The sequence below is a fragment of the Pelodiscus sinensis genome, chromosome 6, assembly GCF_049634645.1.
Source record: "Pelodiscus sinensis isolate JC-2024 chromosome 6, ASM4963464v1, whole genome shotgun sequence".
NCBI classification, from domain to species: Eukaryota; Metazoa; Chordata; order Testudines; family Trionychidae; genus Pelodiscus; species Pelodiscus sinensis.
In genome coordinates, this window is record NC_134716.1 from 48222310 (window position 1) to 48235676 (window position 13367).

A 13367-nucleotide genomic window follows, 5' to 3' on the forward strand; every position below is an offset into this window, starting at 1 on the left:
GTATGTGTGTGCTTGTGCACACAAATTATTTTGTGTTACAGCCTCTCTTCCTGGCCTGCATTTTTTTGTATATCTATTTAGATTGTATATAATTTAGAAAAGGAACTTCTCTTCCTACCTGGCTATGAGTTTAAACTCAGCCTTTTTATAGCAAAAGCCATTTCTTCATCTGTTTGAGTATGTCTAGACTACATGCCTCTGTTGCCAGAGGCATGTAAATTAGACTACCCGACATAGTCAGTGAAGCTGGGATTTAAATATCCCCGGCTTCATTAAAATAAAAATGGCCGCCGCTCTGTGCCAGCTCAGCTGATCGTCGGCACAGCACGGCAGTCACGACATGGATTGGTCAACAGGGAATGCCTTTGTCAACCACTCCTGTAAACCTCGTTTCAATTTTTATTTTAATAAAGCTGGGGATATTTAAATCCTGGCTTCATTGACTATGTCGGATAGTCTAATTTACATGCCTCTGGTGACCGAGGCATGTAGTCTAGACATACCCTTAGTCCGTAAAAACCCATTTAAACCACTATATACAAGCCACCCCTTGCAGTACACAGTAGAGTTATTTACAGATTCAGCATCCAATCTTCATTATGCAGCATACCCCACTTTTATTTTCTAGCATAGTTATGGTAACTCTTCACCTAATGGAGTTCCAAAGATTCTCTAGCCCAAAATGTTATGTAAATAATTCCTAAACTTAATACAATATGGTCTTCCAAAGATACCCATTGCAATATCTATCAATTACAAACATAAACCGTAGTCATCTGATTCAGATTGTCTGTCTGAATTTTGTTTCTACCCTATGAGTCCAAAACTTGTATAGTAACCAAATTAATTTCATCTAAAACTCTGATTATTCACAGCATTAGGGTGTCTCTCACACAGTCCAGTAATTGGAATATACCTATAACATTATAATGTTGGTTTTTTTGTTTGGGTTTTTTTGCACTGTAACAGAAAGCAATACAGCTGAACCTTTTGTGCTTTGCCAATTGTATAGGGTCATGCCCTCGAACAAGCTATTATTAGTCAAAAACCACAGCTGGAGAAGCTGATTGCCACAACTGCCCATGAAAAGATGCCTTGGTTCCATGGGAAGATCTCTCGGGAAGAATCGGAACATCGTATTCTATTAGGAAAAAAGACCAATGGAAAATTTTTGTGAGTACTTTCAACTCTGTCAGTACTAGTTTCCACCCTGGTTGCACCACATTTTCGATAAGTAAATCATGAATGAGACTGTGAGAAAAGAGCTGGGTCAGTCACTGTGGGAAAGTCCAATGCAGTGTGACATTCATTACTGCTAACTATTGCAGAGCTAAGCAGATGTCTTTGAGATTCGTTTTTCACCTTTACTCAAATGGAAATATAGAGTGAATACAAGGGTCATGTTTTGTTCAAGCAGATATTGAGGTGAAGTCTGCATGATGAGCAGAGAAGTTCAGAGTGTCAAGAAACTTCAGCTTTATATTTTGCATGGAAGTATAGTACTGAGTGTCATACCGAAGAAATACATAATACTACTAAACTAAGTTAACATTCAGTATCCAGAGTTTTTTTCCAAGGAGGCAATGACAATATTTTGTCTTGCAAGTAAGAGGCAGGAAGAACCTAATTAAATAATGCTCTTTTCATGTTATCATTCCATGCTGTGTCTATTTCTCTGTTTACTCACATGGTCCTACTATTTATCTAGCCACAGACTCGACATTTGGGATAATGATTAATCAGAGCCAATTTATCAGGACTAGAGGTGGCTGAAAAATTTCCAGTGGGGCAGTGGAAAAAGCTAATTTGATTCAATCAGAACATTTTGTGGTTTGAATTCAATCAGGAATTACAAATTTTTCTGGTGCCTTAGGGGAAAAAATGAATTTACTGTTCACCAAACAAAATTTGTCTAGGTGTAGTCACAATTACCTCCCGGGTCTGCTCCTGGACCAATGCATGCTGTAAACTTCTCTGAACAAAGGGCAAAGTGACAATCTAGCCCTGAGTCACTTTCCTGGTTCTTATAATAATTTGCCCAATATGTGTTTTTTGTGGTAGAAGTTGAGAAATAAACCACTCCTTTATTGAACAGGAACTCCAGAACTGCTGTGAGTGAGGGACAGGAGCAAAGCTTTAGGTTTCAGGGCACGCACATCACATACATATTTCTTAACAGGTAACAATTTATAGCAATATGTATGGTGAGAATCTGCTATGTATTTATAGATTAAGTACTGCATGCATGTGTTTCTATAATGGTAGTTGCTCCAGAACAGATTACATGTTTTTTCTCTTGCTAGTACAGTCAGGCAAGTCCAGAAGCCACATGGAATGAGGTGTACCGGTAGTTCGGATTAGAGAGCCTAATCCGAACTACGTACTCCGTGCCACCTGTAGCTGGGGGGAAGGAGTCCGAACTACTGGGGCTTTAAAAATGGCGGCGCCCGGCAAGATGCAAATGAAGCTCAGGATATTTAAATCCCAAGCTTCATTTGCAACTTCGGTTGCCTACATTAACCACCGTAGTTCGAACTAGGATGGTAGTGTAGACATGCCCTCACTTAGTAGTAGTAGACTTGAGTCAGTTGTTGTCATCTGACTTCTCAAGCCATTCTGGCCTTTCCCTTTAAAAACAGAAGTAGGTAAGACTGGAGGATTCCTACTGCTTCTACTCTTCTGCGATAGTCTCTTAGAACAGTGGTCACCAACTAGTAGATCGGGATCTACTGATAGATCCTGGAGTCTCTCACAAGTGATCCTGACTGTTTTGGTTACGAGGCTGTCTACAGTTGCCTCTCCCCCTACTGCTGTGCTGTTCCTGGCTTCTGTCTTGGAAGCAGGAATCTTGGAACCTCCTGCTTGCTGTGCAGGTGTGGAGAAGGGGAGCACTGAAGTCGGGGTGTCCACCTCCCCCTTTCCATGTCCCCCATTTCCACAGAATGAGAAGGGATGGTGTAGGGATAGGGCCACAGGGAAGGAGGCAGAACAAAGGTATTTGGTTTTGAGGTAGATCCTGGATTGACTTAAATTCTAAAAGTGACCTTGTGCTTAAAAAGGTTGGAGACCTCCTCTCTAGAACTTACTCACCCAACCTGACCAATTTTACATTTTCTACTTTCCTTACATCTCTTGATTCAGAGCTTAATAAAAGGGTCTGAGTTGCAATATATCTAACTCTTGATGGAATGTAGGTGTATCTCATAGGAGGACTGGTGTTTATCAAACTTGGAAAGTTTTCATTGTTATGATATATGAAGATAATCCGGAAAGAAGATTTTTAAAGGACTCCCCTTATTATTGAGAGATGACAGGTGAGAGAAAGCTCTGCTATCCCTTTAAATGTAGAGCATTATACCATAGAAGCATCAAAACTCAAGTACTCTCCCGTCAGAACAAGCAAAAAAGTAAATAAATATCTCTGGGTAGCTCTGGTTAGGACTTCTCAAGAATCATTTTAAGCTCCTATCTTGGAAAATGAGGAAACAGATTGTTGGATTATTTGTTGCTGGAGTATTTTAGTGCTATTCTGGTTCTCTTTGTGTATTTTGCAGTCAAGATTCCTGCTTCCCTGATAGACAGAACAGTCAGTAAATTCCCTAATAGATAAGATCTTCTCTCACAGATCTACGCTGTTCTTTACATTAGGACACTTTGATCTAATGGCAGAACACTGAGTGGTGCTGGTTCAGAGCTCAGGGTTTCTTGAAAGATATTGCTGACTGTCACCCAGAGGATTGCATTTGGCTTCCCTTGCCTTTTCCAATGAGTTCTGAACATGCTGGATGTATATCTGTGCTCCTCCCAGAAAGTTCTTTTTTTTCCCTCTACCTGGTTTCCAAAGAGGTCTCTGAATCAAGTTTGACCATGTCTGCTTCAGCCATTTCATCTGTACATAGTCCCAGAGAGACAAATTGATGTTCCTCCCAGTATTCAAAAGCTTAATTGGCCTCTTATTTGAAAGAGACCTAGGCATGGACCAATAGTTCTTCAATACACCATTGACTTTCCGGGTACTTATAGAAGCCATTCAGTGCTTTCGGAGCCATGTCTTTTGAACCGCTAAGTACCTAAGAATTATAATTAAGCCTTATTTCTCTTTCAGGAGAATTTTCAGATACTATCAATGTAGCTGCAGAATGCGGGAAGATGTGTCCTGCTCATTTTCTTATCTTCAGTACTGAGGGTTGCATGTGGAGGGTTTACCCTACTTCCTCTACCTCAAGACAATTTGTTTAGTGTCAATTAATTTTTTATTTTAACCGTTATGTCTCTTTCCAGCAGTGTTACTGGATAGGATGGTGAAAGAGAACTATAACAATTACTAGTGAGGAATTTTCTAATGATGCTTAAGTGATATTTATGTTCAATAAAATAGTTTCACTAAAAGTGGTATATTTCTGGCAAGTTGCTGCAAATTTCTTCTGCGAGATTGTGTGTGTGATTTGAAATCCTCCCTGACTGATCTGCCTGTTCAAAAAAAAGGGGGGGAGGGCCGGGGGGGAGACTGAGTTAGATAAGTAATGTGATGTGTGAAACTAGGAAACTGTTTCATTATCCCCTCAGTTTCATGCAGATAATTTTTCAGTTCCTAATAGAATGACTGGATGTGTCATTGCCCTGGATGCAGAGAGATGTAGATACTACTCCTAAATGATGTACAGTACTGGCATTTGAGGGGTGGAAGAGCAAATCAGATTTGGTTTTGTTTTGTTTTTCCATTTTGGAATAGGGAAACATATTTTCTTTGCAACAAAACAAGTCTGGTAAATGTTACACTCCTCCCCCAATTACCACCACAACATATGGTGTTCATGAAATCAACTGAAGAATAGACTGAAAGTTCATTGAGAGATACTTGTCAGCTTTCTGATTATTTCATTGTTCTCTCTGCAGAGCTCTGAAATGTTATCAAAAGTCTAGGTGATTATGAATTTCCCAATAAACTCTGTTTTGGGTACAATATGTTTATGAGAAATTATTATTGCAAAGACACATTTGTATTTAGGCACAATAAGAAATAATATAAATATTTGCCAACAATTACAAATTGGAGACATCTAAAATGCCAGTTTTCTCCTGCACTTTCAATTGGAAATAACTGGTATTTGCCTTTTGTTGCTGCTGCTGCTGCTGTTAGAAGTCACCACTCATGTTTAATTTCTGGTAGGGTTTGCCAGGGCTGGGTCCTGGCATCTAGGCTTGACAGTTCATAGCCCTGGCACCCCCCGGTTTCACTGCATCAGTTATGAATGTGCAAAAATTGCTTGGGCCTCAGCACCTAATTAAGCAAAAGTAGCCAGTATACCTCTTACTTTCAAGTTATAAATTTAATTACACAAGTACGTATTTAGAAGAGGAATTCCTGTTAGACACAAAGGCTAGATTCAGAAATTTAGCTGTACTGTTTCAAATTTTGCAATTTTAAATAAAATATGTAGTTTTGAATATATTTATAAATTCAGCATTAAATACAAACACACACAGCTTCGCTAATGAAATTGCATTTGATCACGTATATGTTAATAGAAGGTTCACAGCCACATATAGCTTGCATATAACTTGAGCGCCCATGTAGAAATATTAGGAAGGAACCAAAACATCATTTAAGTTATCACAAGAATGCCTGCAGTACCTGCTGAGCTTACCAAGGCTGAATAAAGCTAGTTTAATCCATTAAAGTGACCAATGGTATCTTGTCCATCATTATCTGATATATCACACCTGACGACATTAAATGCATTTCTCATGTACTGGCACAACTGACACTCTTTTTTCAAGTGGGAGTCTAGTCTCTCAGATGTCTGCTTTTCTTTTTAAATACTGTAAGACCAAATTATATGCAAAATGCACATCTGCATTATTTATATTATCTCTGTATATATAAATAGGACTGGTAACTGCTGACATATGCCGTCATGAACATAAAAATAGTCTATGATACTTTAAGGAACTGGAAAATTCCAACCAACTATGCTGCTGATAAAGGTATTATGGGATCATATTAGTTGATAAAAGTAGGCCAGATAATTCTCTATTTTAAGGCATAGGGTTAGGATATACTGTATACGTGATCATGAAAATGGGAGGAACATGTGTGTGCAAAATAATGTAGGGAAACCTCAAATCCAACATGGCAACACTGAGGCAGCATTGCCACTGTCACCCTGCCATAATGAGAGCTCTGTAAAACGTCTTGATTTCAGTTATCAAGACTTTTAGAAAACTTCGTTATTTTCAGTTTAGGTAATTCTCTCTTCATTAGTTTCACTTTAATGTTTAGGTTTGTTCAGAATCCATGGGCAAAGGACTGAGTGGTGATCTAAGCACTATATACTTAGCACGAGTTCCTTAGAATTAGTGTAACCTAGGAAACTGTGATCAGTTTTGCAAGTTACCATTACAAAACCAAACTGAAATTGTGAAATCCAGCTTCTAAGAAAACTTCCCACGAACTTGCAAAGGCAGGTAGCTTTTAGTTTTGAGTTGTGACCAGAGGTTTGAAGGGCTTCTGAAAATGGAGACTCTTAACTGAATCATAGAGTTAGCATCTGCACATCACACTGCTATGTGATATGGTAACAATGGACGTGATATAATATTTTGATTTTTTTTTAATTCAAATAGGACGTGTTTAAGCTTGTTCATGGTTTGTTCTGAACTCTTCATTCAGCAATACTGCATGCAATATTTAGTTAAAATTTAAAATTTACAGAACATAAATATGATTGGAACACCGACATGCAGAAAAGAATAAGATTTTTTTCTGAAACCAAAATAGCTTGCCTACTACTTTAAAAGAAACCTGAACCATTTTGTTTGTGGTTTCTTCTTAACATACATAGGTACTTAGCACACTGACTTCCTGTACTGACTGACCAGTCAAGAGCAGCAAGGTCTCTGCTAAAATGGAGAATGACTTGCAGTTTGTTATTCTTTGTATTGCTGTTTAATAATTAAAAGAACTAGAAATACATGTTCAGAGTGGAAGATGATGTCTCCAAAACAGATATGCAATTGGGTTTTACATTCCAGAGCTTTCATACCTCCGTTCAGAAAACAACTTGCATTGTAATCGGAAATATAATTTATTATCTCCAATAACATGGAAAGCAATCATGTATCCTGTATGTTGGGTCCGCTCTACTGAGGCTGATATTTTACACATGCAGAGATTATTACTGTTAATGAGTTACCTTTATACATCCTCTCAGAACCAGCTATCAAGGAGAGAGTAGACTCTAATATAATAAGAATCACACAGGTCAAGGAAAATATCCTCAAGTAGGATACAGCTCTTCAGGGCCCAACATGTGTCTCTTACTTAGTCGACTGATCTGACTCTCACTTGCTACTTCTGCATGAAATCAAGGCAGAGAGAGAGGAAAAAAAAAACTAAATCACACAACTGTGGCTCAGACACTTCAGAATGTGCTGAACAAACTCATCCAGATCGTCGCCACTGGAAGCCTTGTGTTTTCTCCCCAAGCAGGAAGAGAAGAGGAAGGAAAGTTATTGGGATTCCTACCTGCCAAGAGATGATAGTTGAGAAGAAAAGAGAGACTCCTTCCATCTTACGTGCAGAAGAAGAGGGGAAACAAATACAGACAATCAGGAACCAGGAGGGGGAAAGAGAACTAAACCCCCTTCCTTCACCAAATCCAGGAAGTGAGGAAAGCATTGCAAATCCCAGTGTAACTGAAGGAACATTACCTAATTATGTATTTACAAATACAATACCGACAAAATATCTCAGTACCATATCCAGGCTTCATGCCTTATATTTACCTCTAGTTTCTTTGAAAAACTATTTGACTAAGTCATGGAGGTTATGGAACTCATGGATCTTGTGACCTTCAGCAACCTCAGTGACATTTTCCATGTCAGCTCTGGAGCAGAGGGACAGGAGCGGTCAGCCAATGGGGACTTGCTGCCGTAGGGGGAGGGGAGACCTGGAGCTCCCAGTCGTCATTGGTGTTGGTGGGGCTTTGGAGCTTTCAACTGCAGGGAGGTTGGAGGCTGCTGGATCTCTCCTACACCCATTCAGGCTTGGGCTTTAGTCAGCCCCCATTAGTCCATTATTTTTAGTAAAAGTCACGGAAAAGTCACAGGCTTCAAGGAATTTTTCTTTATTACCTGCAACCTGTCCACGACTTTTACTAAAAAATAACTGTCAAAATGTTATCCTTAATAATGGCTCAGCTTTTCCAGTTCTTTAGTACTGTGAACCATTGTAGTAAATACTCATAACTTCTTTCAATTTCATTTAAACTCTAAAAGCTGTTTGACATAGAGATCTGGCTAAGAAGCAATCTTTCCTGCCCATGAATTTTTTTGAATTTTTGCGGCTAAGGGAGTAAAATTAAGAATTTTGTCTCAAATTGGGAGAAAAAGGTCAACAAATTGAAATTTTTCTCAAACAAGAGAACTAAAATGGATTTTTTTAACATATTCTCTTGGCTGCCTGACTCCATACGTGCAACTGCCCGAGAATTTGGGACACTGGCCTGGGGAGTCAGGCAGCCTTGCTGGCCAAGGATCCCAGGGGAGCACTGCAGTCTGACAAATGGGCTGCTCAGGAGCCCAAAAAGGAATGTGGGTGAACTAGCAGGAAGCCAGGCAGTTTTCAGTCTTAATTTTTAGCGTCCCAGAATGTTTCAATTTAGTTGAAGCTGCATTTTCCATCAGTAAGACATGGCACCAGAAAGTTTACTGGCCAGTACAGCTGACAGCCTCCCACCAGCAGTGTTTGAACCTGGGATCTCTGGATTTAAAATCAAAAGTCTACTTTTTGTGCTAACAGACCACAGAGAGAGTAGCACGCTCAAACTGTTACCTGGGTTCAGTCACTGGAGGGAGACAAACCCACGCTGCGTTAATGTGACAACAACGTGCAATATAGTTTTAAGAGTAGTATTGCTGAATGCAGATACTTCATATATTGTGTTCACAACTCCTGCTTAGCCAGTATCTTGGCTGAATGTAAATGGTACACATTTTTCTTGAACTATATTCCATGATGTCTTAGGTCATTTTTTATTATCGTCATTGGTAAGTTAAGGACAATGGGGAAAGAACATGGATCATCTTCATAACCTAATACGACATAAACAAAAATAAGAATTGCACTTGAATTCCTAACACTTACAGACACAGAAACAGGATTTGACTTTTTGCTTCCCACCAAAGATCCATTATGACCAGTGCTCTGTCTGGGGTAATAGCCAGAGATACTTCAAAGAGAGAAAATAATTGCTTGTATAAAATAATAGCCAACAGTGCAAAGCTTTATGCATCCCCTGCAGACCTTGAAGATTAAGATCTAATTTGCTTAGCAAATATTAACATAATAAAATTAGGCTGTTTTTTAAAAATCCTGTTATGTTACTTGAACATGACTTATAGTTAAGGTTAAGATTTTGTCATGGCTCATGGGCACTTCTGCCGTTCCCAGTGGCTCAGAATTCTGGGGCCTCGCCACTGTGGCCCAGAGCTTTGGAGCCCTGACCTGGGGCTGAAGTGGAAAATGTCACAGAGGTCTGTGAAAGCCATGGAACCCATGACATAATGTTATACTTCATGACAGTCAAAAACACCACTGACAGTAGAACATTCAATGTTTCTCTTTGTATTTATACTTATCTTCATGTGCTATTCATTTCGGATCTCTCTCCCCCTCCCCATCCCAGTCTTTGTATTAGGATAGAGGATAAAAGAGTGAATAATCACTCTTTTCACTGTATCCACTTTTTTTTTTGAAGGTACCAGAGATATGTAATACAACTGTCCTTAACTTCACTAGGCTTTGGATCAGGCCTGCAGTGCACAAAAGTGCCTGCATTCAGAGCTCTTGACTGACAGAGGGCAGATCTACACTGCTGCTTAAGCTGCTCTAACTTTCATGGCTCAGAGGTGCGAAAGACACACACACACACTCTGAGCAAGACAAGTTATGACTTAAGAATCATCCACACGAGTGCTATGCTCCTAGTATGCATGTTGTGCAGAACACAGAATTCTGCTTTTCCCCATTTTCCATGTTTAGAAAATTCCCTTTCATAAAATTTATGCTAAAAGTACATGAGGGTTTTCAAGGAAGTCCTCAAAAACTGGGATACAGATTTAACCTTATTTCCTTTGGGAAAGCTAGTGGAAAATATTTTTTTTCCAAAATACAGACACTTGCTACTAGTTGAAAATAACCTTTGATATTTCTCTTTTCATTTCAGACTCAGGGAAAGGGACAACAATGGCTCCTATGCTCTCTGCCTGCTCAGTGAAGGAAAAGTATTGCATTATCGTATTGACAGAGACAAGACGGGAAAGCTCTCTATACCAGATGGAAAAAAGTTTGACACACTCTGGCAGGTGTGTTAAATTAGTCAGCTGAGTGACTCTCCGCCTGTTTCTATAGCACCAAATAAGGCAGTTTCTGTTTTACTTTACCATGCATCTGCAATCTTTTGCTAAATGGCAGCATGTTTGGGACAGTAATTTACCACATATTTCTAAATTATTTTTTAGTAATTTTCATCCTTTAGGGGAAAAAAGGGAAAAGTATCTTTTATTATAGAAAGCTTTATAAGTGGCACAGATTTTGATAGTGCTTTTTTAATATGTTAGCTTAATTTAAAATTACTCTAGTTATTATTTAAAGAATTGTGTATTTCCTTGAATGAAAAGGAGATTTCACTTGTAAAAGCGAGATTAAATAAGAGCACTGCGGCATTTCTGTCACATCTCTTGTCACATGCAAAAGACAGAATTGGGTTGTGGTAACCACACAGGGAATAGTTTAGGATGCTAGGCACACACAGTACGGTTTAGCTCTGTGACTCTCTAGCTAGCCAACTGAGAAATACAGCCTACCCAGCATTACCAACACTGTCTAAAATCCTGGCCCAGATTAAGCAATCATGAAGTGCATTGCTAATTATACTACACTCTTTAATAGAGATGAGGCATTGCAACAAATAAATGTGGGTATATTGAAAACACAAAAGGAAATGAAACAATAGCAGATTTCTGCTGCCACCTATAGTTTAAAATTGTATTAACACAAATAAATTGCTGCTGTATAAATGCTATGCATATAATGTAAGTTTATACTTGTATATAATAATTCTTAGCCTTTCCCTTAACTATCCATGTCCTTCCTATTTATTACAAAGCTGACAAAAATGTTGATTTACTAGTGTTCTTCACAGTTGATATGGAGATCTGGATGGGTAAAGCAAATTCCTCCACCACAAATAAATACTGACAAGCGGCAACATTTGCCTGTGATCCTAGGGCTCTGTAAAATAAGCTAATGCATATGCATGTACGCACACATGCTCACACATGCTGAATACATACTATAAATGCTGAGCACACATGGGCACAATGACTCAGTGTGGTCTCTGAATAGAGCTGAAAATCCTGCTTGCATCCCCCAAACCAACCTACAATAGACAGTGGAATGACCAATTCCACTTACTGTATGGGGGTAAAGCAACCCAAAAATGCAAAGGCCAGTTCTAATAACAATATTTGTCTTATTAATATCACAGTATCATCTACAGTCCAAGCCAAGACACTGTACAAGCATACAGTCAGAGGCAGTGCCTGACCTGAACAGTGTGGACATGACAGACGCCAAGTGAGATAGGAAACATAGGCACAGAACGATGAAATGTCCAGATCAGTGGCAGAGCCAGGACTAGAAATCAGAGTTTCCTGAATCCTACCCAAAGTCTTACTCAAAAAGACCTTCCCAAATGTCTAGACATACATTAGGAAGATGCAAACTCGATACAATAGTACATACCCTAGTGCACACAGCATATACACACACATTAGGTAGCCAAAAATATAAACTACTGACCACACCTGTAATTACCCAAATTATTGCCCAACATTTTTTTTCCTCCATTACCTCTCCCTTCTGACATTCTCTCTTCTTTTTTGTCCTGGTAGTTAGTTGAACATTATTCATATAAGCCAGATGGGCTGCAAAGGGTCCTTACAATTCCATGTGCACAAGTTGGCTCAGGAAATGGTAAGTTATTCACATGACTTTAAAACTCTAATGTTCCTTCTAAAAGATAAGATATGTGCATTTTCTTTATCACAGGAATAGGAACATGCAGAACCTTATGAGGAATTGCATTGGGATAAAAGTGGTGAACCCAGATATAGAGTTGAATTATTAATTTTGCTAATGATGTAAAAGATATAATAAGCAGAAGAGGTGGAGGGGAGGGTTTCTGTATTAAAAAGAGGCATATTCTTGCTCCCCAGTGAATTCTAATCCTAATGGTCATAAACATGGCTTTTCTTCACTTAGAAATTAGTTCTCATTTCATAAGACCATACTATTGCATCATTGTGATAGCTAACGTGATGCTGAAAAGGACTTATCAATCAGTGAAGATGATGATTGCTGTGTTAAGTATCTTGTGGAACCATTTTATATAAAATCAGTGGCTTGAGGAAGGGTCATCCATCATGGGAGTTTGCTTTTTTTTTTTCCACTGCTATATTTCTCACTCTTGGTAAGAATGGCAGCAATCTCTGTGCTTGCAAAATAATTCTTATGTTTGATTCCATTATAGCTAACACTGACTTTCTACCTCCACTTCCCGGAATCCATCCTAAGGTAAGAGTAAGAGTAGCATTAATGCATATGTTTAAGAAAAGCAAGTGAAATCCTTAGCATGTCCTAACATTTTAGGAACTTTAATGAATGCATATCACTAAAGCAATTACAGGCAGTCCCCGGGTTACGTACAAGATAGGGACTGTAGGTTTGTTCTTAAGTTGAATCTGTATGTAAGTCGGAACTGGCGTCCAGATTCAGCCGCAATTCTGACTTACATACAGATTCAACTTAAGAACCCCAGGCATCCCCAAGTCAGCTGCTGCTGAAACTGATCAGCGGCTGATTCCAGGAAGCCCAGGGCAGGGGCTTCCTGTAGTCAGCCACTGGTCAGTTTCAGCAGCGGCTGACTTGGGGACGCCTGGGGCAGAGCAGCTGGAGTGCTGCTGGGTTGGTCCAGTAGCGCCGCCACTCCTAGGCGCTCCTGGACCAACCCAGCAGCACCCAAGCTGCTCTGCCCCAGGCGTCCTGATTCAGCCGCTGCTGAATCTGACCAGCAGTGGCTGAATCAGGACGCCTGGGGCAGAACAGCTGGGGTGCTGCCCGGTTGGTCCAGTAGCGCTCAGAGCGGCGCTACGGGACCAACTGGCAGCACCCCAGCTGCTGTACCACAGGTGTCTGGAGCAAAGCCACGGAGCACGGGGGCAGTGGGACAGCCCAGACGCGCCGTGGCTGTCCTGCTGCCCTCGGGCTCCGTGGCTTTGCTCTGCTTTGCCCCCCGTCCCCC

At 39.8% G+C, this 13367-nt stretch overlaps 1 protein-coding gene across 3 annotated transcripts in view; it reads left to right on the forward strand.

Moving 5' to 3' along the window:
- SYK (spleen associated tyrosine kinase) overlaps positions 1 to 13367 on the forward strand; it is an 87886-nt gene that overhangs the window by 47777 nt on the left and 26742 nt on the right. For all 3 annotated transcript variants that reach the window (XM_075931891.1, XM_075931890.1, XM_075931892.1), the window contains 4 exons: positions 1013 to 1173; positions 10230 to 10368; positions 11959 to 12040; positions 12597 to 12640. In XM_075931891.1, the coding sequence (XP_075788006.1) occupies positions 1013 to 1173; positions 10230 to 10368; positions 11959 to 12040; positions 12597 to 12640 (426 nt within the window). The remainder of the gene's footprint in view (positions 1 to 1012; positions 1174 to 10229; positions 10369 to 11958; positions 12041 to 12596; positions 12641 to 13367) is intronic.